This window comes from Dromaius novaehollandiae, chromosome 1, assembly GCF_036370855.1.
Source record: "Dromaius novaehollandiae isolate bDroNov1 chromosome 1, bDroNov1.hap1, whole genome shotgun sequence".
Lineage (NCBI taxonomy): Eukaryota > Metazoa > Chordata > Aves > Casuariiformes > Dromaiidae > Dromaius > Dromaius novaehollandiae.
Genome location: NC_088098.1, coordinates 176,918,457 through 176,946,137, shown reverse-complemented (window position 1 = coordinate 176,946,137; position 27,681 = coordinate 176,918,457). Strand labels below are relative to the sequence as shown.

At 34.7% G+C, this 27,681-nt stretch overlaps 1 protein-coding gene across 1 annotated transcript in view; it reads right to left on the bottom strand.

The window, feature by feature from the left end:
• The window catches only part of KLHL1 (kelch like family member 1), a 257,056-nt gene that overhangs the window by 76,630 nt on the left and 152,745 nt on the right, over positions 1-27,681 (bottom strand). Inside the window, exon 6 of the mRNA XM_026120882.2 lies at positions 14,490-14,676. Coding sequence (XP_025976667.2) covers positions 14,490-14,676 — 187 coding nt within the window. The remainder of the gene's footprint in view (positions 1-14,489; positions 14,677-27,681) is intronic.

The following is a 27,681-nucleotide window of genomic DNA, read 5'->3' as shown; positions in this document are numbered from 1 at the left end:
AGTTTAAGACTTTTTGGAACAGAGAGAGATAACAAAAGTCTGACGAGAACATTTATCCTACAGTTCCTAGATGAATGTTTTTTACTATCAATCTTTCCCACAGAGCAACTGTGTATTTTATCTTCAGTTCTAACCACGTGACAGTTCTGGAGGAGAAAGCTGACAGATAGGAACCATGAGTAAAGTCCAAAGTCTCAGGATGGCTATGATTTAAGACATCTCTGACCTCTGCATTTCCCTTTGGACGAGCTCTAGATAGTATCTTAATACATGTACTTCTTTTCACGGCTTCCATTCCTTGAGCCTGCTCTCGTCATATCCCGTAAATAGAATCAAGGCATTGGACATAGGGACCCATTCTAGGAAGCAGACACTTAGAGGTAGGGCACTTTCACATTTAAGATTTTGGTAATTAGACCCTTTTTGCAGATTTCTTTTTCTTTCTCTTTGACCTTGGGTTTCCCTACAAATAAAATGATATAACAGTATTTTCATAAATGAAAGGCTGAGGTACTTGGGATCATTGTGATAGGCAATGCATTATCACCTTTTACAATGTAAAAGACTTGTTTAAAGTTTTATGTCTAACCTGTAAGTACAGGACCAAGTCCTGGACTTGGGCTGGTAAGATGTGCAAACTGGTAACTGCTGCTAACTGTGCAAACTCAAAGAAATGAGCAATGTTGGTTAACATTGGCTGCCCCAGTCTATCTAGAATACAGACTATGGTAACGTGTCTGACCAATGTTAGAAATCTGTAGACAGCTACTCCTTTCTCATCCTGATAAACCAAGGGAATTCCAGTTTCAGAAAACTGGAAAAATACAATTTCCTAAAAAAGAGGAGGAGTAAAGAAAGCAGCTGTGAAGATATTATCTTATCTTTTGGTAGGGAAGTGGGATATGCGGGTTTAATCTGAATATAAAAATATACAAAGTATAGCAAAAATTATTTATTTATTTGGGGCTGAAGTGTATGACCTGATTATACGGAGACAGACATAATTTCCAGTAAAATGAAACAGATGGGATACTGCACTATGGGAAAATTCACACAGATCCAAATTAAAATATTGCTAATTATATTAAAAATCACAGAAAGATCCTATTCTATTTAGTTTATTTCAACTGCATATCACTGTAGTGTTTTTTAATCATGTAATAGAAAAAAAGAAAGACTTATGACTTATTTGACTGTCTTAAGATATTTGTTAGGAAACTTTACAATAATAAAAGAAAAGCAAATAAATAGAATACTGAGGATCTTATAGTAAGCATACTATGTGCTTAGGCTATTCCTGCATACACACATGCCTTCAGAAACCCCTATTTTTCAGATGGACAGACCTCTAAAAAAGCCAAAATTATTTCAGTGACTGGTATTGAGGACGCAATAGATGAAGAACCACACATCTTTTCAAATAAAAACTAAGGATTTTTCTTGATGTTCTGGAAACATTTGGGCTTTTTTTTTTTTTAACTTAAATTCTATGTATGATCCAACTGGGTGTTGTCTTACTTTCTGGTATCTGCTGCTTAGTATTAGTAATATCTACTGCTTTGTATTAGTGTGGATGAGATTAGCTCTGTGCATTGTGCATACTTACAAGGGTGCTGTAAGCCCTAATTAACCAAGGGTTATGAAATAATGAGAGATTTACAGAGGAAAGCAACTTTAGAAATGAAAGTACTGTAGAAGATTGGGAAACCTTTGTATGAATGTCTGACAGCTGCTGACAATTGATGTGTGTGCATGCATGTACGGAGGGGCTGTATGTGTCTCTAACATCCATGGATTCAGATGAACCAATAAAGTACTAGACATATTGCAAGATTGTTTGTAACTCAATAGTTTAAGGCAAGAGTAAGATCTAGAGTCTACCTTTTCCACAGGTGTTGATATTAAATATTTTTGAACAACCTGATGCAACGTACATGCAGTTAGAAGACTGTCTGAAACCATGAGAGAATACATTCATTTCAGTTAGGTATAAACAAGAATGTTGGCAGACACAAAGTGAAAATTGCTTCAGAATCAGATACAAATATCTAAAGAAAAAATCTTTGCATATAATTTAGTCATTTCCACAGGAATGGTATTTTTTGTCATAGCTAGAATGACTTCAGTTTTAAACCTATGGAGAAAGGTAGGAGTTTACATTTATCATTGCAAGATTTCCACATTTTTTTCCTGTAATGCTTTCTGCTGATTTTGCTATTACTATAGCTGTTGCTGATATGTACTTTGCCTATTTTGTTCAAGATTTAGAGATGCAGCTATGAGTAGGTGCAAAATGATGACCTCGATCTAGTGAGCTGCGACATTACATTTCAAACCAAAAAGATGGCTACTCACGTGGAACAAACATGACCTAAAGGGGTTATTGAAGCGAATATCAAGGAGAATTTCTTGGTAAAAGAAAGAGCTATACTGAAAAGAGCTCACTGCTGTTGTCTTTAGCAAGACTGTAAGAAACTCCTTTAAGCACTTCAAAACATATAACTTGCATATCATCATTCTTTCATTCTTTCATATATATTAAAATGCCATAACAATACATTGATTTGCCAGCAAGCAATATGAGCAATATCAGAAGAACTTTGGAAATATTAAATTATCGGATATGATCAGAATTCTCTAAAACTAATAAAATCTTTTTCCACTGATTTTTATATTTTAAAAAGCATGAGAAGTGGCAGCTTTTAGTGCTTTTAGGCAATGCTTTAGTTTTGGGTTTGGGGTTTTTTTGCTTTTTTTTAACCTAATGGAGATGTGGACAACATAGTATATACCCACGGTATAGAACAATGTAGTATAGTATATAATATAAAACATCTATGTTTTATTTTAGAATTTTATCTAGTTTACAACTTACAAAGGTCACTTTTATTAATGATTTATACCATACACTATGCTAGTCTATCTTTGCTCATCAGTAAAATACTTGCCTTCACATTTTTCAAAGGAGTTCTATTCTCCATATAACTTGTGTAAATAAGGTGTTAATAATAAAAAAGCTTTACATGTGGATAGCAGAAGACAGCAGACAGATGCATCCCACTAATATCCTGCATTTAACCAAGGTTTGCCCAGGCTCCTTTAATAGTAAGGAGATAGGCACAGCCAAAGGAATTCAGTCAGTTCTACGTGTGCTTATCTGTCGGTTACCGACTGCAGTACTGACTGTGGGTGTGCTCGTTTGGGGATGCCTGCACAGCCTTCCCTTGGCAAATAGCCTGGAGAGCTACACCTGCTATGAAAGGGAAGGGAGGGTAAATTGTGCATGTGCGTATGTGTTTGCAAAATACACAAAACTGGCTTGCATTTGTTCAAGACTTACTGTGCTAAAGAGGAATAATATCATCAGCCCTTCAGCAGTCATGCTAAAGATGAAAAGGATGATCAGCTGGATTAAATAGCAACTAGGGAACTGCAAAGAAACTCCTGAAACAAAGGATGAGGCAGCCTGAAAAGAAGTGTACAAGAAGCGTGAAACTTTGTACTGGCGGAAACACTTTGTGGTGGAAACAGCAGCAGTCAAATCCTGGTTTCACGCTGCTGGCAGTCGCCCCACAGCATCCCAACCCTGTCTGGGGTGGGGCGAGCGGCCTCCCTCAGGAGCAGTGCATTTATTTGTGTGAGCATGTGCATGTGCACGTGTATGCAACTACGAATAGAGATTTGGGGGATTAGCTGTAGAAGGGTGTTTAGAAATTTGAAGGAGTTTATTAAAATTTTGTCAGTGTCAAGTGTCGTGGTTTATTTGTTGAATGACTTTTATTGATCCTGAACTCATAGTTCGCTGATTGCGGCTTAATTATGTGTCATTAATAAATCAATAAACTGCTTTGATTATGATTTGGTTTAATCTACATGAACTAAACAGTTTTTTCTTGCAACAGCTTCAAATTCCCATTATGCCCTGGCCACCTTTTATTAATTATCATCATATGCGTACAGCTGCTCACCCACATGGCTTAGCTGTTCGCTCGGTTCCTGGGAGATTCTGTTTTGCTTCAACTACTTCTCTGCTTCTCAGCCTGCTCTAAATGGGACTACCCCTAACTGCATGGATGAGAGCCAGCTGGTGCCCCGTATCCACCGGGCCGTACAAGATGCCCTCTGTAGTGCAAAGAAATACTTCTGTTTGTTAGGGGTTTTTTTCCAGCTCAGAGTGTTTGAAAATAATGGGAGAACTGTGCTGAAGCTTACCTGGATGTTCTTCTGCCTGAAACTAAGGCCCTTTGTAGCCTTTCCCAGAATTTGGCGTGAAGATATATGAGGTGGCTGAAGGTGCAAAATAGAGCTGGAGGACTGCTTAGAGCAAGAAATGCCAATTTTTTTGCAGTCTTATCCACACTGGCTATTGAGGGTGGTCCCAGGAGTGAACTGTGCCCAAAATTTGTTCTGGAGAAAGCTCTCTGGTTACCTCCAAAAGTGACCCCAGGAGTAAACTAACATTAATGAAACAAAAATTGGTTAGTGTATGGAATAGCTAAGGTTTCTGACAATGTAGAGGTCCTCTAAATGTCCCCGCTGTCATGCATGTGCTGCACTTGGTAGTTCCTATATGAAGTTCCCTTTCTTTCTGCATACTTTACTACATGACCAAACATAGGGGTCTTCCAGGGTCTTCTTGGGAGAAGCATCTCACAAATATTCCCAGTGAGGCAGCAGTCTCTTGTACTGTCTGTTTGACACCATCAATAGTAGAGAGGTGTTAACAACCAGGGCAATAGCCTGACAATGGGGGAGCTCATGGAATGATGACATTTATCTTATCTATAATAACTTATGCTCTTCATTTATATTTGAAGTTGTGCAGACTTCAGAGTAGATCACTTCAGGTCATTGTCTCTATTTCAGACTGTAACTGAATTAGCAATTTCAGAAGTTAACTACACTGAAAAAATGCCAGAAATTAAGTGATGTAAAATACGTGCTGAAAAGCTACCAGATGGCGTTACAATCTGGAGGTTTTCTATTCAGAAATCCACATTTAAATCAAAGTACTGTAACTGCTAAATGGTCTATGAGCCTGACTGTTCTAGAACACATTAAAATTCACAGGAGTGAAAAGAAGCAAATAGTGATGTTAATACTTATAGGAACTGGTTGAAAAGGGAATTTTAGAGTGATTTATACATTTAATTAACTCATCAGTCATTAGGCAGCGTATTCCATATTCCTCCAGTGAAGTAATTAAACAAGCTCCACCTCATTCTACAATTATGCCATCACGTTACTTAATTAATTGTGAGCCATCTCCCCAGAATGTCATGTTGCCAGCTAAATAAAACATGTATATATGTTTTAGGAATTGAAAGAGTTTATCTCAGTCAAGTAATTGGATGAATCAGACTAATCATTGTACTCCTATTGCATATACCTGTTTATTAAGCATATATCCAATAACATACTGTCAGAATATTCAAATGACTGAAAATACAAATTTCTGCAAAAGATAAATTAAGGCTCCTAAAATCTGTTGTCTCGCTTTCTGTGTTAAAAACCATTGGATATTTTTACAAAGAGCTAATTTCCATCCGCTCCATTTAAATCATTTAAAACAAAAAGTGAGTTCTGCTGCATATTTGAAATACAGACACCAAAAAATTCACTTATTATCCTGCATAGACTACTTTTGAATTTGGCATTCTAGCTTCCACGAGAAAACCCACCATCATGATGACATCATTACTACGCTAGTTTGATGAATCTGATGAAAGATACTTTTTGCTTGTTTGTTTCTGTTTCTGTATTCCATTATTCTTTTCTTCCTGTATCTTTCATAAAGGGTAAAAAGGGAAAGCAGAGATGATCACATTGTTAGCCTAAAGCAAGCAGAGTGCTATTTTTTTATTAATGCATTTTACAATCAGGGTAAATTATGTTATATTTTTTCCCATTGCTAGCTGGAGAGTGACTGGGAAAACATTGCATTCAGTAGCAGTTTTTTAATCAAAATATTAGTATTCAAGTAAAGAAAAACATTCACAGTGAAAAAAGAAAGAGAACGGTCATGTAAATACACTTCACTCCGTGTATGTTTGTACGAAAGTGAGAAAAAAGGGCCACGATAATAATGAACGGAACACAAAATCAAGGCAAAAAAACTAAGAAATAATTATTAAGGTAAAATATGCAGTCATAGCAGAAACTGATTTTATTTTGGAGAGTATCATATTTCATAACGAACAGGGATTTATCTTCAGTACTGGAAAAATTCTGTAGCACAAATTGAAATACACAAATGGGATCTAAGAAGTGAAACATTGCAAGTGAAGAAAGCACTTCTGAAACAAATACTAGGCATAAAATGCACAAAATGCACACAGTAGCAAGAAATTTTGATTCTAGGGGGGTCTTAGGTATATATTTTTAATAATGCAATTATGTATAATACTAGCTGCTATCCCAAAGCTTCATTTTCACTACAAAATAAATATGGCTACCCAACAAAAAACATAATGTATATTAAAAAAAACTGTTTATACACTGTAAACATACCTCTATTGGTTTCCTATATCCATATGTTAGACACTTAAAGAATAATTGATTCTTTAAGTGCTCCGTAGAAAAGTCTTATTGAATTTGCACGCAAGTACTAAAGAACGAAATGTGATTTCTTGTTGATTACACCTTATTCTGCATTAGTTATACCTTCACAGTGAAGACAGTGCTAAGATCAATGGTTCCTATATTACGCTATAAGTGTATGCTGCAATTTATGCTAAGCAACAAGAGCCTTCAGCATATGTGTCTCCCCAAGAGCTAATAATTGATTTTACTTAATTTTTTTCAATGTAAATTCATATGTTCATTCCGAAGAAATGTGAGAGTAATTGTCCATGAGTAAGTTTTGAATGCCTAAGGCTGAGCAAAGATACTAAAAAACCCTCAAACTCATCCTTCCATTTTCTATTTCTTCAGGAGAGGGAAAAAAAAAAAAGAATAAAACTGGTTGTGGTAAATATATTTCCAAGAAAGACAAATGTCTCTGAAAAGCAAAAAAAAAAAAAAAAAAAAAAAACCCAAAAACAAAAAACCAAAACCCTGCTATTTTGGCATGTTAATTAATATTTCAGATTTACTTTCTGTGTTGGGGAGTTGACATCTGTCAGTTTACAGACAGGAATATTAACCTCAGACTTAATACTGCCACATCCACTTTCATGATAATGAAAGTTATAGTTAAGAAAGATAAGGTTCTTACTGTTTCAGTCTATGCTTTTCAAGGGGCTACAGTGGATGCCACAGGATTCATATTTATGGCCAAAAAACCATTTTTATGGTAGTAATACAGTGAAAGACAACAGTAAAGCAGTCTGTAGATTAACCTTCAAAGCCCTTCCTGGAACTGGAATTTTAGGTAGTTTTGCAATTTGCTTGTTGCAGGGTATCCATACAGAGGAGTGGTAAATATGGTTATCTCCTCCAGCTTTCTGTAGTTGAGGCTATAAATTTCCATAGAGATTTTAACAGGATGAAGAAAACACAATTCTCCTCAGATCTTCTAAGAGGCTATCGTGAAAGCTCACATATTTTAATAGAAAGAGAATCAGTCTTTCAAATATTAGATCAATTAAAGATACTCTTCTATTAATGTATTGTGAATTAATATTACTAATCAATTTCCAACCTCATTGATCTTAAATACTATTTTATCTACTTTCTTAACCTAATGGAAATTAAAAGGAAAATTTTCCAGAATTACAAGCTCTAGTGGATGACCATATCATATTTTTTATCAGAGCTACTGTTCTTTTTTGAATAGCTACTCAGCCTCACCAAAACCACAATCAAAAGTAAATTTCTTGGGAATTAAAAAAGCTAAATGAACCTCAATTTTGCCAAAGCAATTAATGCAAGGCCTGCAAACACATCTTTATAAAAGCATTTCCTACAGAAAAATAACACCAAAAGTAGTTGACCTGTAGTCAGGTGACCAAGGACCTCAGTTTAAAAAGAGAAAACAACAGGTTGTAGATAAACTTATATAAACTCTACGCTTTTTAACTGACTGGTGCTAGAAAACCTTTATCTTTGCTGTTAAAAGAGCAGATTGAGGAACTCTGAGTTGTCCACTGGTATTTTTGAGAACTCATGAGATTCCAGACGGTAAAGGGAAAACATATTATTTTAAAAAGAGGAAAGAAAGAATTTCAGAATTAATTTCAGTTTCTTGAGAGGTATAGGGAAAATATTTATTCACATTATTTAAAAGCAAAAGGAAAATAAGGAAGTGAGCAGGACTCAACTGGAAGAAGACAAAATAATTAGCATGTATGAAATACAAGGGAAGATTTAATGAATTTAGTGATTTATCCTGTTATAAAGATGACTGAAGGGAAAGTGAATAAAAGCCTAATGGAAAGAGGTGCATTAAAAGATATTTTTACCACAACAAGAAAGAGTCAGCTCAGCTATTTTAAAATAAACTTCTGCAGATAAGAAAAGTTGAGCTTTGGACCAGCTTCCCTGGAGATATTGCTGGAAATCTTTCAAGACTGGTTAGGCAGACATCTGCTTGGAATGTCATGGGCATATTTCAGTTTGCCTTATCATCCTCTTGAGGTCCTCTAAGGCTGTGACTACATGACTTTAATTTAATGCAGCAAATGTCCTCATGGAAAATGTATAGGTGAAACCAAACTAGTATTCAAGGCAGAAGAAACACCTACAGAGGATTAGTAAAGAAAGATATATTAAATTATTGATAAAAAGAGCAGGTTTGCAAAAGAGATGCTCAATTTCTCACTTCTCAGTTCTGATCTTCAAGGAAGAATGTAATAAGTATATATGCAATAACAGCCTGTTTACATTTCTGCTTCATGGGGGCGGTTAACTCACCCTTTCCCTGCAACCATATGCTATTCCACTATAGCTGAATACCTTTCTAAAAATGTTTAATGTACTAACGTAATTAAGCTGCATCTCCAGAAAGTTTTCCCAGCCTCAGCTTAATGTTTGCTGTGCCTAAGGAAAGCCTTGTAGTCTTGTCCATTTTTCTCGCAGTCAGTCAAATAATAAAAAAAAAAGTGTCCTTGCCTTGAAAGCTTACTTCAAAAGCTAATAATTTAAAACACAGTGCTTTAACTTTAAGGTTTTCAGAATCCTTTAAACTAGAGAGGCATGACTAAGTGAGGTTACTGTACTACTGCTAAAGCTTTCTGATAAACAGAGCAACAGAGGCATAGCCTAAATTCATTTGCATGCTGAATTATGGAACTCTTGAAATACAATAGATGGAGCGGAGTATTTCGCCATGCTAGAGCCTCAAACTTTTAAGAGATCACCTCAGAAATTCATACTGCTCATATATAAAAACGTATTTATATGTGTGTGTGCATATACACATACACATATACATACACATATATATACATACATATACATATACATATACATATATATATATATATATATATATATAAAGCATGCAATTTGCACAAACCTTTAAGAAAAATACACCAAGGAGAAATGTTCTGTAATTGAATTTTGAAACACATAGAACTTTTTGGTTAAGAAAATATGCCTTCTTAAATAGCTTTTGCTGTTTGTGTATAAATATATAATATTTATATGTAAATATTAGGACTACAAGGACTCGCTGTCATAAAATAGAATTCAGTTACCGTGTATTGCATATTTTGAACAAAAATGTGACTAAGACGAAGATAAGATGTTTTCTCAAGATAGTTATGAACATCAAATAAATAGAAAATGAACACTGTCATATGTTTTATGTATATGAAGACAAAGTGGTTTGTAGCAATTTTCACAACTTGTAATATGCTATGAAACAATCTTGAAGGATTTTATACTTGTTTTTTTAGGAATTGCTACTAAACTGAATGTGAAGGAGAGACATTTGCAAGTTATAGATATCTCAGGCACACTTCTTAGAGAACAAGAAGAATGAACCAGGAGGAAGAACCTGATCCTTTCTACCTTTATTTACAGTTGTTCCAATAAACTTCTAAAGGACTAAAAACATCAGTATTTCTTTCAATATTTAAAAAGTATGCCCATATGAGAATGAAAAATCTAAACTTAAATAAGGTTTAAGTGAAAAGTGTTCAGTGATGAAGGTCTCACTATAGAAACCAAACTCCCTCTCCCCTCCATCCCGCCAAATGCACATACAATAAAACAGGGACATCTCCTTAAAAGTCAAGTCCACCAGACTAAAAGAGTAACTTCATGTAGTCATGTCAGACCACACTCCTGTGAAATTATTGTAGATGGGTAATAAACCACACTTGTAAAAAAGAAAAGATTATTAGAAATGATTGAAAACTACTACAGAAAAAGAAGAATATGTAACATGAGAGTTTAAGCAACAGTTACTAGACACATCAGAGTTTCACATTTCGAGAGCTTCAATTTTTAGCACTTCTGGGGTGATACCAAAGATCTTTCTATTTACCTTATACAAATAACTATGAAAGCACTTTTAATATTGCTCGATATATAGACTGATAATGTACCTTAACTAATTATCATCAAAGGTTAATTTTAGTGATAGTTTTTATATTCAATCACAAAATTAAAGAAAAAGACATATTTAATATTAGTGTTTCAGTAAATCAGCTTTTCCCTCTCCCTATTAATGTCACATTTTTATGGCAGATCTTCTTGATCGAGTAATTTTTCACTTCATCTTTCCTTGTATGTACTTAAAGACTGATGCAGTAAAGACTAAGCTAATCCAGGACTTTAATTCCAAAGTAATATATACTAGTGCTTTTGGATCATGGTTACTCTGACATTATAACTTTTATTTTCTTTTTCTGTAGATTCTTCTAGTGCGTAAGTATCCCAGCTGCTAGGTAGTGAGACAAGTTACAGCACCTGAGGAGAGGTCAGTCAGTATTCTGCCATCAGTATAACACCGTTCAATTATTTACAGCAATCTCCTCTGGCTGTGCAAGTATATTTTCCCCATCAAAATATTCCATTGTACTATCTATCTCATATAATATAGCATATAAATCGTGTCTTATTACATAACTCTCGTTCTGCATTTGGGATTCCAAGACCTCTGTAAGAAGTCCGTGTTTTTCCATTCTAACAAGTTAACTTATGTCATGTCTTGCATATACTCATTTATTTCAGCCTGACATCCTCCTTTTTATATGTACCTGGATAGCTTTCGAATGCTACTAGGTGATTAAACCCTGCTAACCGAATTACGCAAGTCCATCTGACAATTTGAACTGGTAAGGTGAATGGAATTTTTTCATAAACATATACATCTAAACATACCTACTTTTTCTGACTCCATTAAGGTAACTATATAGAGATAAGCTGTTTCTTATTCCCTTACATGTACCTTTCAAAGGTACACGTATAATAATAATAATAATGATAATAATAAAGGTACATGTATAATAATAATAATAAAAAGATTTAATTAGGAAATTAAAATTACAGAATGATCTAACTTTGTTCCTTTTAGTTCTATCCAGTTAGTACTATGCTGTACTGACATTTCATATGTGAGGCATAATTCCAGTCACTGTCTGCTGCAGTTTAATTATCTCCCCTTTTCTATGAAAAGGAAAATAATTACAGAGTATCTTTCAAAACAAACTTGGCTTAGCATGCTAGACTACCTTCTATGTGATGGGCATACAACCTTAAGATACTTTCATAATACCACCACTTACCCACTGTTTCATATACTAGCAACCAAATTGCTAATTTGCTCAGTTCATCTGATTCTTACATGTAACAGTTTCGTATTTGGAAAAAAAAGACCTGCTGGCATTAAAAATGCATCATTGTCAATCAAAAATCATCCTAGGCAACATTTCAATGGAGAAATTTGAAAAAAAATATTAATTTTATTAGTTCTTTCCTCAAAATTCTGTATTCTTTCAACATTTTTTTCCCACAGTAGCCACAGCTATTTAGCAAAGCAACTGCAATAACTACACCTAGAAAGAGAGCTGTGAGGCACTTTTCAGGAACACATCACGAAATGAGGTCAGCTAACCTTTGCAGTGATACGCTGTGAAAGTGAGAGCTGAAGCTGCAATCAAAACACACAGAGATAAAACTTGTCAGGAACAATAAGCATACTGCTAACAGATTAAATAGTTCTCTCTTGGGACATGTACAAATGAAAGAAGACACAATATATGCAAGATACGTATCTGATTAAGAAACAGAGCTGAACTGCACACATCACACAAGCAGAAATCTCTTCCTAGGAAAAAAATCACACTCAATTTTAGACTTGAGGACTTGGAACTTTTTTTCAAATGCATTTAATGAGTTTTTGCATTCTACTCTAAACTTTTCTACAACCTGCTTACTAAGAAAAAAAATATGCCACAGCTTTCTTTTGGCTTTTCGGGAGCACCAGCAGCCTTGGAGCTCTGAAATTTAGTGTGATTATAAAAGAGAGAGCACGTTTCAGATTATGTGACACTTCAAAACTAGTACAGCATATACTAAAAAAAATCTACAAAAAAAGAAGCCTAGAAAGCCAATTCATAAAAGACTTTTTTTGGGGGGGGAGGGGAGGAGGAGGAGGAGGGAATGTCTAAACTCAATAAAAAAATAAAAACTTCCAAATGCATCTTCTATTACTCTTGTAATCTGGAAAAAAGGCTGAAGCCCCCTTAACCATTCATTATCCATTCATTATGGTGCTCTGGGTGAGCCACAACACAGCTCTTATGTATGCTCCACATTCACTTTCCAATGTCTGTAATGGGGAGAAACCTTTAAAAGTGTAAGTAGACAGCTTATATGCATCATATGGTTTACAACACAATGAAGAACACAGTGGTTCTCCAAAGCCTCATGCTCCTCTTACAGCAACTACTGAAGGTGTAGGAATGACCCTTGAATTGCAGTGAAGGCTGTGTTTCTACTTCCCAAATACAAAAAAACCCAACAAATAAAGGTGAGATTTTGTAGCAGATGTTGGGACACTGCTCATCTTGATTCTATAACAAAATAGGTCCCTATATTTAAGAAGCAAACACAGACTGAAGGTACCTAAACAAACAAAACACGTAAGTGGCTTAAAGAGGCTTTGTTAACATTATCTTTTCTTTAACTCAACTGTATACTCCATATTTTGTCAGCATTTTAATTAAAATCCTTAACATAAGATCAAGTTTAGAATTTAACATGGAAGATTCCTATTAAGAAAACTAAGGTCAAAGAATTAGTGTTGGCTCTGTTTCTGGCTTCTAGTCCACATCAGTCACATATAACATTCATAAGTACATTTCACAATATTAAGCACTTTAAGATCCTCATTAATTTTTCCTCCATATTATATACAGGATATACTATGTTAATGGTACTGTTGCACTACAAGAAAAAAGTTATGTTTTGTATTTTTTCATCTTGTAATTCAAAAGATTATGAACCTTTACGATCCCTCATAACTACTAAAAAAGTAGACTATCTCAAAATTTTCACAGCGATATTCTCAAATGCTATATAGAATATAAAAGGCAAATTGTATCATAATGCATGATTCATTTAATCACTGTACTCTAACCACCTGAAAACAGAAATTATTAGGACTATAAGGAGGACTTTCCATTATTCAGACTTGCAACAGTATATTTTAAATTTGTATGTCAAAGTATTAGATGCAAACTATTGACAACCTTTTCTTTTTAAGTCAAATTAATTCTAGAGGAGAACTGATGTATATGAAGATACATTCTTTGTCCTAAACATTGACTTGAAAACATGAGATACAGCAGAATTATTAGTGAATGTCAAGAAAAAGATATAATAAAAGCCTTTCTAAATATATACACTTATAACATGGCTCTTAGTTCAATAATTTTGTTCTGTTCAAAAAAATCAATGGATTAGACTTGTTTATCAGATATAAAAGCATATCATCATAATTCTTATTCACAACAAATACTGACAAAATAGTACTATCAAATTTCCACTCTTTCCCAGTCTTCTTCACATTACAATGGGATAATTTCACATGCATTTAGCCCTTGACAGGAATGTAGTTTAAGCTGGTTGATCAGTCTTTTTATCTAGATAACTGAGAAATTTGTGCGCAACAAAATACGATTCATCCATAAGACTTCAGACAGCTATATATGGATGGAATGCACTGCATATAAAACTTCCTTTCTTTCATTGATCAGTAAATATGCTCAGACATTTGACTTATACTGGAAGCAAAACTTTTAGAAAGCTAAAGCTAAGATAAATGAATCTCACTCTAATTTTTTTATTAAAATTACTTCCAGAAATTATAAAATTTTTTGAATAAATAATGAATTCAAACCACAGTTTCTTTTCTCTAATAGCTTTATATTTTTCCTTAAATATCAGTAGATCATCACTGGACCACACGCCTTGGAAGCATCTCTTGATTGGCTTAGATCCCCACAGCCTTAGAATACAAAGTTATTTCACTATTTTCTAGTACAGAAAATAATGCAAAACATAACCTTTATAAAGTAACAAATATCCTCTAATACCTTTGTTGTTATCCATTCCTCCAACAGCATAAAGTGTCCCAACTGTGGATTTTCTAGGTTTTGTTCTTGGACTTTGCATCAGAGTTCTTCTTTCTGGTAAGAGATGGTATTTCATGGCTTCCAAAATAAGCTTCTGGCATTCCAGGTCATCCTTAAAAAGTGCATGGTTTTCTAGGTCAGCCAGTATCTGTGAATGACATGATCATTGATCAAAAATGGTATAACATTCTAGGAAAAACAATATCATGTGATGACAGAAGATCACAAAAATGATGTCATATCACTTTATTGTAGAAAACATTCTTTTGCAATTTTTGTTTTGTTACAGGCAATTAAATATTTGGTTGATATTGAAAAGACTGTAGGCCACATTTTGATTCACTGTTTCACCATCCCTTGAGACTACAATAGGTTTCTTATTCCAACTATTGAAGGAAAAATATGTTCTCTTGTATACTACAGCCTGACTTATTTTTTAATGATTTTCAAAACAACATTGTAAAGATATCGAAAGCATCTCTTTTTGTGAATATCCTGAACAGGCAGTTACATAATGCCGCTGTATGCCATCTATGGAATGGACAGTTCACTTTTTCACCTTTTCAAAAAAATAAAGCATTTATGATTGGTCCTTTGTCTTAAATTTGTTATGAATGATAAGAAAACTAGTAATAACAACGACATCAACACAATCAACTAGTTCCAGCTGGATTTCACTGAAATCTAGCTCCCTGACCTTCTTTTCCTCCTTCCCCCCAAAAACACTGAAGAAATTTAAATATAATGAATGAGGAGTATGTAAATTTTGGATAATAATGATCATGGTCATACCTCTTCAATAAATAGGTATGAAATTACATTTCTTTGCAACTACAGCCTACAGTAACATAGTTTTAAATTATTATATTGTATATGTAATAATCCTGTATTCTATCCTAAAAAAATTTTAACTATTTCCTTTGGGACATACAGATAATGTAAATGTTGCTGACATAAAAACATCTCAAATGAAAATTTGGTCGTCTTTATAACATTTTGTATAATAGTTTCCAGGAATGCATCTTATTTCTAAAATACATACATATCTAGTGGCATTTGAGATACTTTGAAGCAGTCTGGAAGTTTTCAAGATCAGACTGCACTAAGTAACCTTGTCTGATCTCATAGCTTTGAGTAGGAGGTTGGACTAAAAACCTGCTGAGGCCTATTCCCGCCTGAACAGTTCTGCAGTTCTGTGATCTTGATGCCAGTCCAGAAGAGGGCAAGTCTTATGCACGTTTTGTGTCTTATCTGTGGATGACTCAGGTATCCGAAGGCCTCAGAAGTGGATCAAACCCTCAACGTCTGTGTTTAGGCAATTGAGCATTGCCCCTAGTAGTTGATATATTCCTCTGATTGTATCAAATAAGAACAGGATTTGATCGCATGCATTTAGGTGTCTAAGGCTACCTGAGATCAGCAGCTGAAGGCCAGGAAGCAGGAGAACTTAGTCCCCAGTGTCTATAAAACACTTGCTCACAGACACACATATGCAAACATATTGCCTACAATTCAGTTGTCTGAACACAGCCAACTAGATTCATTTTAAGCACTGTGAGCTATTTCTTCTGAACTTCAGCTGGTGCTGGAGAATGTGTGGATGTTCTTTGTCATATTTGTCAGCCTCTTATGGATATCTTGCATATTCTGACTTCTCAAATATTACTAGCTAGTACATATAGACAGCAGACTCCTGCTTCTGATTTTAAGCATCAAATGAATCTATTCAGTTCCAAGGACAAGCAGTATGCCCTGTGGCATCTCACCTGGATACAGCTGTTGCTCCAAATCTCTTATTTTACATGGCTGATGACCTCACAGACAATAGACTTGTTTATTAAAGAAAGTACAAAAGTAGGTCCATCTAGCCTTGTATTTTGTCTCCAACTGTGTCCATAAGTAAATGTTTAGAGCCATTATAGCCATAAGACTATTTTCAGATATATAATACTTCCCTTTAATATTATCTCAGGGTCCAGCTTTCAGGTCAGGGACTTCCTCAGATGGATGTCTTTTCTATGTATTTTGTAATTCTCAGGGGCTTTATCTTCCATGACTTTATTCAATTTTCCTTTGAACTCACATAAGTTTGTTACATCCACAATATGCTTTGGCAAAAAAATATATGACAAATCCACCACTCACTGCATATGAGAGTTTCCTTCCTTTTGTTTGCTTTGAACCTGGCTCCTGTTTGCTTCATTTGCTTTCATTCAGTTTGCCTCATTCATTTCATTTGTTTCATTCAGTGCCCCGTGATTATTCCACTGGAAGAGACAATCAATAATTGACCCCTAATCATACTCTGTAAGTCCCTTATGATATTGCAGGACTTAGTCATATTCTCCATTAGTCGTCTGTTTTCTAGCCTGGGGAATCTTAGATTAGTTAGTCATTGCTTACATAGAAGATTCATGTCTTTTCTTGTTACCTTCTCTGAACGTTTTCAGATTTGTTAAATCCCTTATGATATGAAGGGAGCAGAACTGCACACAGTATTCAAGAAATTGGCAAACCATGACCTTATATAGCGGCATAATGTCGTTCTCTGCCTTGTTATGGTTTTCTTTCCTAATAACTCATAGCATTTGATTGGCCTTGTTGACTTCAAGCTGATTTTTCCAAAAATTCATCTTTCATAGCCCCAAAATTTCATTCCTGAGTGGAAATGGCCAACTCAGAACCTACAACTTTAAAATTGATATTAAGGATTTTTTTTTCCTCCAGGTGCATTATTTTATATTTATCTACATTAAAATTATAGTAGAAATAGAAGAAAAAAATGCAGTTCTTAGTAATTCCAAATGTGTTAAATGCTACTCATGTCTTGCATATTGCAAATTAGAATATCACCTTTAATGTGTGTACAAGAGATATGTGGCAGTGAGGAAAGATTAGTATACAAGTAATAGGATTTGTGTTAATAATATTTATGGACTTTCTATGGTGAAGGACAATTTCATTTGTTACTGGTCTCTAATTTGGGTGCTTGTAATCCATGGGGTAGTCACCAAAACTTCTTGTTTTCAGAAAGCTTGATTGTTATTAAACTGCAAAGTAAACTCTTTAAGTTGATCCAAAGACAGAAGTATGTGTTACAGTGGAAGACTGTGTATTTTATTATATTTAATTGTCATACAAGTTCAGAGAAATACTACATACTTTAACTGAAGAAATAAGAGGAGTCTGTTTGCTTGTTTGCTTGTTTTTCCTTTGAAGCTAGATGCCTGAGATTGTTAGGCTATGAGATCTCCTGCTTCGGATAATCATTAGTAAGAAAACTTGTGGATCATTTGAGTCAATCCGAAGTTCAGTGAAGCTTCTAGACAAAAAATGTGTGAAATCCTGTTGACAGTACTGAAACATCAGCATCTAGTTAGCAAAATTCCTAGCTGTAACCAGGTCTGTTGGGCATAGAAAACCACTGGCACATTTTAAACGCCAGTACACTTCATGTTTGGCTCTTCCCATCTTCCTGGATATCAAATATCATAAGTTATCCAGTTATTAATGTTGTGATAGAGAAAGGCAGGTGGAGAATAAAAAATTGACAGAGGGAAAGAGAATGTAGAAGGAGGTATGCAGGAGTGTGAAGAGCCTTCATCACAAAGTAATTGAGCTGGGTTCAGGGAGAAGGAAAATAAAAATGGGAGAATTCAGCACAAGCAAACAAACAAAGCAGACATTAAGTTGGAGATGGAACAGGTGATACAAAGGAAACGATGGGTTTATGAGATTGCACAGTAGTGGTCAAGGACTGCATAAATAATGAACTTCTACTATCTTAAATGCAGCAACCCTAATTTCCAACTGTTCTTATTAGCATGTTAAAATACCTGCTATCATGAATATATACTACATGGCAAATGTACAGTTAAGAAGGTCAAAACAGACGTAAAACATTAATTTTCATCACTGAACCTAAGGACCAAATACAATGGCATTTTTTTACTACATAAGATAAAAGATAGGTAAAAGAATGAAAATGTGAAAGCAAAGACAGTTATGTTCCTTGACAGTAGTGTTTTCAGAAAGGGTTATGGGGCATGGTCTAGGTTAATGGCTTGATATAAATGTTTGCAAATAGATTACACATGGGTCACAAAGAATCCAATAATCATGAAAGCAAAAATAAGTGTAGGACAGGAGAAGATATATAAACATAAAGGGGCTAAAAAATACATTATTAATCAATTTTGTGGGACTACAAACATCTTTCATGCTTTCTGCATAATTTTCTGTCAGGGTGCAGAATCTGTATTCATGTAAAAACAAACAAAGGGATGAGGTTTTCCCTCCCAACCTGTAATGAATGGCTCTTACACTTTCTTTTATATAGGGAGATTAAGATTTTTCAAACAAATATTGTCTATATTTGGTGGAACAAGTTCTTTTTGTCATCTTATATTATGAAAAATGATGTACAGAACACATTTATTTGTTTTCAAAAACCGTGTTTGCTAATATTTGATAATAAATTTTCTAACAGTATTTATCATAATCACTTTTATAAATTTTCATTCTAGATTTAAAAAGTATGGATGTATATTATATTAAGAAAATAAGAAAAGGTCTTTGTAACACACCAGAATGACACATAGCACTGACCTGAAAAACAAGGAAACTATTGAGATGGTAATCCGTAAATTCAGTCTCAGAGAAATATTGCAGAAAACATTTGAAATTAAACCTGTTGCTCTTTTGACTTAATCATAATCTTCCATTCTTACCATTTTCCTAGAATAAATATATTTTTTAAACTTATTAGTTTCTGATCTATATACTCCGAGGCCCTATTTCTATGACCCCAGCAATTTAGTAAGGAAGAGGGAGCCAATATCACATGCACAAATTGTCTTGCATTTAAGCTTTACTCCTCTGAACCACCTCTCTGTGTCAAGATTTCAGATGACTTTAATGAGAGTAAAAAAAAAAAAAATGTTGCAAAACAAGTTCACCAGACAGGGCCTAATACTAAGGTCAGCTTAAAACAATGTATACTTGCGTCTTTTATACAAGAGCTTTGTCCCTGTAGGCTCCAGATCTCGGGTTGTCGATTTTCCTATTTAAATACTATGAGGCACAGGCAGAAGAGAAGTAGACATATGCAAAACCCAGCAAAGACAGACGTTTATGGTCCTTGATGGAAGTGGTTTTAGAAGGAGTCACTGTACGTGGTCAGGGTTAATAGCTTGGTATAAATGTTTTGCAAATAAATTACGCATGAAATAAATTACACTTGAAAACATTAAACTTAAACTTTGATATCAATTTCTTTTCTCTCATGGAAATGGCCAACTCTCAATGTCTGCTATTTTCAATCAAAATGGCAGCTCCTTAAAATTTTATCAGGAAGCTCATTAAAATGTATACCACGCTGACATATTAGTTGAACTGTATTATAATCTAACATATACGACCTTCACATCTAACCCCATGAATTTAAATATCAAGACTTTATTCTTTTCCCTTGTAGTTGGTGAGTGTTTTAATGTTGACTGTAATGTCATTACGTAAAATATGTCATTGCTATATGTTTTTACCTTTAATAGTATTGAGCTCAACTCAATACAGGGATAGTGGATCAGCCACTGGAATTTTTAGCATAACATTCCTTCATCTATGCTGAGCAACAAGAAGGTGATTGAGTCTATAATTAAAGTAAAATTCATTTTCAAGTTACCTTACTTTCCCCAATGTATAGAGGGAAATACTATTCTCAAGAAGGTATTTAAGCTATTATTTTGTAATAACTTCCCAAAGATTGTATCCTTACAATCCCAGAAGCAGCACCAGCAATATTAGTGGAGGGGTTTAGAAAATTCAAATTATCAAGAAATCTAAAGACAGCATTTTGTATGTCTTGAATGTCATGAATATGAATACATCATATTCAACATGATAAGGATTGTGTGTGTTTTGGTGTTGGATAACACAGTTAATGCAGCTAAATGAGAATATTGAAGTATGTCAACAGTGAGAGTATGTATAAATATACATCACACTAAATTGATTTATATTTCATAACATTAAGCTTTTTAATATTTGTGATTATTTGTGATTTATTTTTTCTTTGTAGTTTTCAGCACACTACGTAGTAGATCAAAAATCAAAGCTCTGAAGACAAATCATATTTAAAGTTTAGACAGGGTGATGTCTTCTCTTGCAAAATGCTTTATCATGTAATTAGGACTACTGAATCAACCAGTGTACTGCTGTCAACAATTAATTTAACAGAATACAGCCACAAGAAAACTCAGTTTCTCCTGCACTAATTTGAGACAATATATTAAGTTACTTATACTTTCTAATGCTTATTGAAATTAATGGAATCGATGGCAAGATTTTTTATAGGAAGTTTATCGTATCAGTGATAATCAATTCCAATAACTGAATCTGGTCACTTCCTACCAGAGAAGTGGTAGGAAGTTTCTTTATTCTGGTATTATGGTCTGTACTTAGACTCTTAAAACAAACATTTACCTCTATAGGACCTTCCAACTGAATTGCACTATATTTCAAAAGCAGGAATAATAATCAGCAAACACAAAATTCATAGATTTCACACATCAGAGATGAAGAGAGCAGAATGAAAACTATTTCAGTGATCTCCTGAGATCTTCAGGTATCTTCAGTTTTCTGTTTCATTCAGTCATTCTCTGATATCTGCTTAAGTGCCTGCTTACTAATGTAGGATGAATATCTTTCTCCTCCAATCAGAAATTCATCCTGAAAAAGGAAATCATTTCTGAATAAAACTTAAAAAACCCAGAAACATGTATTTTTCCCTCAAAAAAGTTACTTAATTGCCAAATTGTAAAAATGCCCCAAAAGCCCTTTGTTAAAAAAAATAATAATAAAAATTATTAGTTCTTGCAATAATGCTACAAAGCTAATCCCTCTAATGCACATATTATTCCATGCCCTATTTTTACCTGTGGAAAAATGGGAAAAATAATTCTGAGGAAAATATTCATCCCTCCCTCCTACCTGCTCCTTATGCTGGGATATGGACTAATTTGCAATAAGGACTGTATTTTTGAATCTTCTAAGGACTAACTCTTGTGAGTGGTAAAAAAGGTCACCCTATATATTGAATGGCATATGTTCAAATTAAAGGTACTGTTTAGGAACCAAAAGTCATATAAAGCCAATTGACTAAGTATCAAAATAATCAATACATTTTTATTTAATCAGGATGCACTTGATCAGGAAATTCAGTTAATAAGGATGTTTCCCTGGAAACCAAATTATGTTCAGCTTGCTATTTCATGGCTATGACATACTTAATTAAGACAGAAATATGCCTATCATTTAAATGAAGATTTCTGGGTTTTGTAACACTTGGAATCTCATAGAGCTGTTGGTTCTCAAAACACCCATTCAGTGCAATTTCGGCAGAGTTATATGGCTTCAAAGCATTGCTTAAACTTCTCAGACTGGCACTATCCTAAGAACTTTTAGCTATTTTGTGTCTCTGTGTGCCTTATTTTCCCCAGATAAAAAATCCACTAAGCCCTTTCTCAGTTGTACTTCTGGATTACCTTCAGCACAATGCTGCAGAGAGCCGGCACGTTTCATCCCAGTGAAGCAAAATCAGTTTGAGAACTAGAGTGAAAATTAGTCAAGCACTGCCAAAAGGAAAGTCAGGTCTAATGAACACAAAAGTAGGAGGCTGATACTGGTATGCTGTACTGATAGTGTGTATTTGTTAAAACAAAGTCACCATTTTTCATCGTAGGTGCTTAAAATTAGTTGACTAGTTTTATATTCAATCTTCTGTATATACAGTCTGAATTTCTACCACCCACCTAGCCATTTAAATATAGTCTTGACAGGATGACTCTAGGAACTTGAAGTTTGCATCTTCATCCCTACTCTTTTTCCTCAAATAATGCTACTTTCTTGAAAGTCAGATGGAACTTGTTATTAGCTTAATAAAAGCATAATTAAAACAAATAGCATAAAAGAGTAGTTGCTAAAATTGAAATTCTCACATTGCAGTGTGTGAACAGATAAGAATTTTAAATAGAGAAATTAGTGTTTTAAATTTTAGCTATATTTTAAAGTTGCTTAGCTGTTACATCTCGTACTTTCTGAAAAAAAATAAAAATGCTGTATTAGGAAAACAAAGCTAGTGATAATTAGGTTAGCACAGAACCAAATTTGTTTTCCTCTAACAGGAAGTATCAGAGGGGTTTACTTTCTGTGTTCGAACTGCTTGACTATGTTATTTTTTCTGTTTTGAAATACCTAATGAACCTATAGCCTCTCTCAGAGTCTCTTTCAGTGTCTAACTTTACGGAACAACTTCAGTGAAAATATTTCCTTTTTATTTGAGGCAGTATTTAACTGTTGCTAGAATGCTTACTTTTCTGACAATATTTATTTTGACATGAGTGGCAAGTAATATAAAAGACAATATAAAAAAACCACTGACAAGCAGTTGGGCAAATTATCTATTAAAAACATTTTATTTGATGTTTCTCCCACTTTTTTTTTTTCCTTGGCTGCTCAGGAACAGTCTTATTTCTCAATTCTTATTCTAATCTGACAAATGTTTCATGTTAAATCTCAGCCATGGATTTCTCCTAGGCTGTGATCCCCATATATATTGGCCATTTGTTTACTTATTAGAATCACTCCAACATTAGTAATGCAGCTAGATTCATAAGAAATATGCTACAGTTAGTGGAGGTGGGATTTTTTTAATATTAGGCCTCTCTCCGTGATGGCCATGTAGTTCCCTACATTCCTTGTTGCCTACACAGAGCAGGTGGCAAAGGCCAAGATGCACAGAAAATGGAAGCTTAGGGATTTTAAAAACCTTGATGGAACGTCACATATTTTACTTTGACATGCAGGAAAAGCACTCCCTGAATATCACACAGTTTTCACAGTTCTGAATTTCATATTGGAGAAGATGCCCAAAACATCAAATGATAGGGACTTCTCAGGGAGCTGAGTGCATTGGCTGGCTCCTAAGGGTTGGCTAACCTCCTAAAGGTTTAGCTGACCATGCTTAAGGTCAGCTCAGATGCAGCACAGATCTCTAACTTTGCATCATACTGTTGTGAACTCAGGTAATTCATGGGAGGGAGGTGTATGAGAAAGCTGATTCTTCTTATACTTTGGCTCGGGAGCTGCATTTAAGCTCAGGCCTTTGCCCTTGGTCGTTGCTTGAGCTACATTGCAGCTATGCGGTGCCTGGCTGTGTACCTGGATGATCAGGACTTTGCCGTGCTGACTTGGCTTCCTAGCCACTCTTTGGGCAAGTGTTGACGCTACAGCCTTGTCTGGTGATCACTGACCTGTTGGCTGACCCTCTTACCATCCCCAGACTTGCTCAGCTCTTCCTGTTCAGGTGCTGTGGGACTGCACCCCTTGTCACTGAGGGCACTCACCCTCAACTTCTAGCTTCCTCCCCTTGGGAAGCAGCCCTGCTCTTGCTGCGCCCTGACAAATCTAACCCAGCCCCATTTTTATCCCTGTGATTTGCAACTCTGCTTTAGATGTGAGCATTAGGGATTCAATTCATTCCTCTGAATGATATTAAGTTGCACCTCACATATTCTACAGGGATGATCACCTGTGACACGGGACTGGTCCCATTCCCCTCTGTTGAACCTGTGGCACCTAGGAGGAAATTCAGCCAGTGCTGGGAGAAAGGAGGGTGCCGTTTGCCAGGGAAGGGAATACCCACATTCCCCTCTCCTGCACCCTGCTCTAGGGAGAGACGATGCAGACAAAACTGTCCCACTGTCAAGAAAGGAATGGAGAAGAGTAGCATCCAAGACACTGCAGAACTGGGAAAAAAAAGGACTAAAATTGGCTGTAGTAGGAATACTCTGACACCACAGAAGAATCAACGACTGCAAATAGTAGTGTTATTTAAAGCCACATATATGTGGATTTGCAATACTATCACGGTACTAGCAGATCCTCATCACTACTTCATATGTAAACAGCAGAGATATGACAGAACAATAATTACAAAGGCTGAGAGAAGGCAGACATTGCCTTTCTCAGCAAAAATAATTAAATAAAAAGGCTACTTCCTCCCTTCAGGCTAGTCAGTCTCTGACAAGATGTTTTCTGTATTGTTAATATATCATTTTTTCCTTAACTTCTCCTCCTCCTGTAATAGATAGAAATACTTTGCTTTAAATGATGTTTGCTATTACAGACGAAAGCTTGTGCACCTCTGTTGCTTAATAAGGTGGCCCAAAATCTTTCACACAGGTCCAAGAATCTCCCATGCAAAATTCAAACTGGCTAAAAAGATACTCTGGTATATCCTTTTCCTCCATCTTGATTCCCAATCCAGTCTCTTACCCCTCAGTTACAGTTTTTCTTCATAAAATACATTTTATATACAATTTCCTTGGTTTTCATGTATAAAAAAGTCTAATTTCAAAACATGTTAGTATACTAAGATATGTATATTACTATATATATGAACAGCAATATATAATATGTAAAATTTAGCATACCTAATATGTATGTACATTTAAAGTGATATGAATCTAAAGATATTTCACTTGTAAAACAAATAAAACAAATAAGTAATACAGACCAAAACATTCATGAGATCCCCCTTTAGCAATCTTCCTGAAGAGGCACACAACACACACAGTTTTTTTAAGTGGAGTTTCCTACTTTGTGAAATATGTGAGATATGACAATATGCCCATAGTCAGAGCAAACTAAACCTCAAATTCCACCACCCCAGGGTTATTAAACTGAACAAAGTGAGAAAATCTTTCCTGCATGACAAATTGAGATGCTAAACACCACCTAGAAGTAGAATTCAAGACAATGAGCATTTTAAACACAAAGTCTGCACTTTGAGAGACAGAAAGCAGAGAAAGCAGTAAATGAAATGATTGAAAGGAATGATGATTTCTGGTCAGGTAAGACCTCTACATTTTCCAAAATTGTTATTTTCTTCTAAATGCCATTAGATAATTTTTCATCAGGAAGAGATTAAAGCTAGAATAATACTGCCTGGCTTTCCTTACATTAGAGACACCTACATAAGTCATTATGTTTTGCAAAGGCAAGAGTACCAGAGAAGGCTCATATTATATTCAGTATGGTAGTTTCAAATTAGAGACTTACTTGCAAATATTATTATATCTAAAATTGTATCAGACTCCATCATAAAATCTCTTTTGAAGGATTAGACTAGTTGTGTTTATGAATAAGTTATTACAGTAAATCTTGATTTTACAAGACTAAATATTGAAGGAGCCCAAATTTTTGTAAATGAGTAAAGACCAAAGTTTGTAATTTGGAGAAATAACTACAGATTTGTAAGCGATCTAACATATTTGCATCAAGATACACAAGAGAAAATTGCACGGACTGTCTGGTAACTTCCCACAGAAAGATCCTAAGTGATGTGACTGATCAGCGCATGCACACAAAGGAAACCAGGCCCAGGACTGGATTTCTGCAGTAGGTTTTCTTTCTTTTTCTTTGGCATTCTGCAGGGTGAGGGAACTTCATGTCCTGTCTCCTCTACATGTCTCATAAGTGACTGAAGTGAGTGGAAAGGGGAATACATGATTTCCCAACAACACCATGTTCATGCTGTATTGTCACAGTGACCCTGATGTCATTGGCTTCCTGAAGAGTATTACTCTGGACTAGATCTGGTTTGTGGTGATTATTCTATAGCCTGAATGGTATTAAGTTCCATATTCAAATATGTCAATTTTATGGTAGGCAGAAAGCAACTTCCAGTTCTCTAAAAATTCTCCCAATAGCTAGGTGCATTTTCCTGTTCATTTTTTCCTCTAAAAAAGACTAGAGAGTCCTGTGCCCTCAGAAACCTACATGCCAGCATTATGTGGAACATAAGATTAGCCTTATCTTAATACTTTTAATAATCACAATACAAGAACAAAAAGCTAAAAGCCTTGAAATGAACTGCGAGTAAATGAAATGTGGATTTTTATGGAACATTTTGTTTAACAAAGCACAAGAGCCTCTTTCTTGAGCCAAAATATATCTGAAGTCGTTGACAACTTTGAATCAGAGGAACACATTACCATACGAAATGAAAATCTGAAGTAAAAATGACATAGAAGTTTGCATATTCAATGGTCTTCAAAAGAAATATTTGATTGGACAACATTGTCCTTTTATGCGTCTGTTTCCATGAACAGATTTGTTACAGTTAATGTCAATGATCACAGAAATACAGCCAGTAGGAAAGAATACACTTTTAAAGGGTAAGATCATGTTTGTATTTTGTACAGGTAAAAATGAAAAGCAAATAAATGATTCATATGAATTCCTAGAAAATATACAAATACTGTTTTAAAATTTTGTCTTTAAAATAAGATTTCTGTCCATTTTCAAAGTCTTGCCATGCTTATGCTACTCCAGCTGACAGGAAGCACTGTTGCGTCTTTGGAAGAGGTGCCTATTAGAAGAGATTTCTATCAGTCTAAAGCTGATGGCAAAAGAGGAATTCATTATCCCTAGGTCATTGTATTGATATTTGAGTTGCATAATGTAGTTGAAAGGAATAAATCGTTTGTTACTTTTTATTCTCTATCTATAAGACATCTGCAAGAAATATCTGTAAATTCTATTATAACTGCAGATTTTGACTTAATTCATCATTATCCTGATCAAAAGCTTATATATTTATTTTAAGCAATTTCAGGCTATTTATGCTCCACCACAAACATGATGGAGAACAAAGTTCCACATGAAGTGCTGCTATCTTTTTCATAAAACAAACAGTCTCTGAACTACTTCTGTTGGATGCAAAACCTCTTGTTATAAGAGTAATTGTTCAATTGTAATTGCTTAAACTTCTTATCCTTGTTTAATAAATTTTGAACCAATTAGATTAAAAAAACAGTGAATTAGTTACTTAAATTTCATCTTAAGAGTTTGATGAAATGGTCCATTTTCCTAATATTTTTCTTAAAAAATGCATATCTCTCTTGACCACTCTGAACATAGATTCTGCAACTGGCAACAGATCAGCAGTTGCCACTGAAACTGTAGTTTTCATAGGCTGATTGCACTCTAGTTACCTTGGAGACAATCTATGGGTTTTTTTTTTTTTTTTTTTGAGACAACTCTGCAATGAATTGTAAATAGTTTTCTTCTTTTTCTTCTTTCTTTCTCC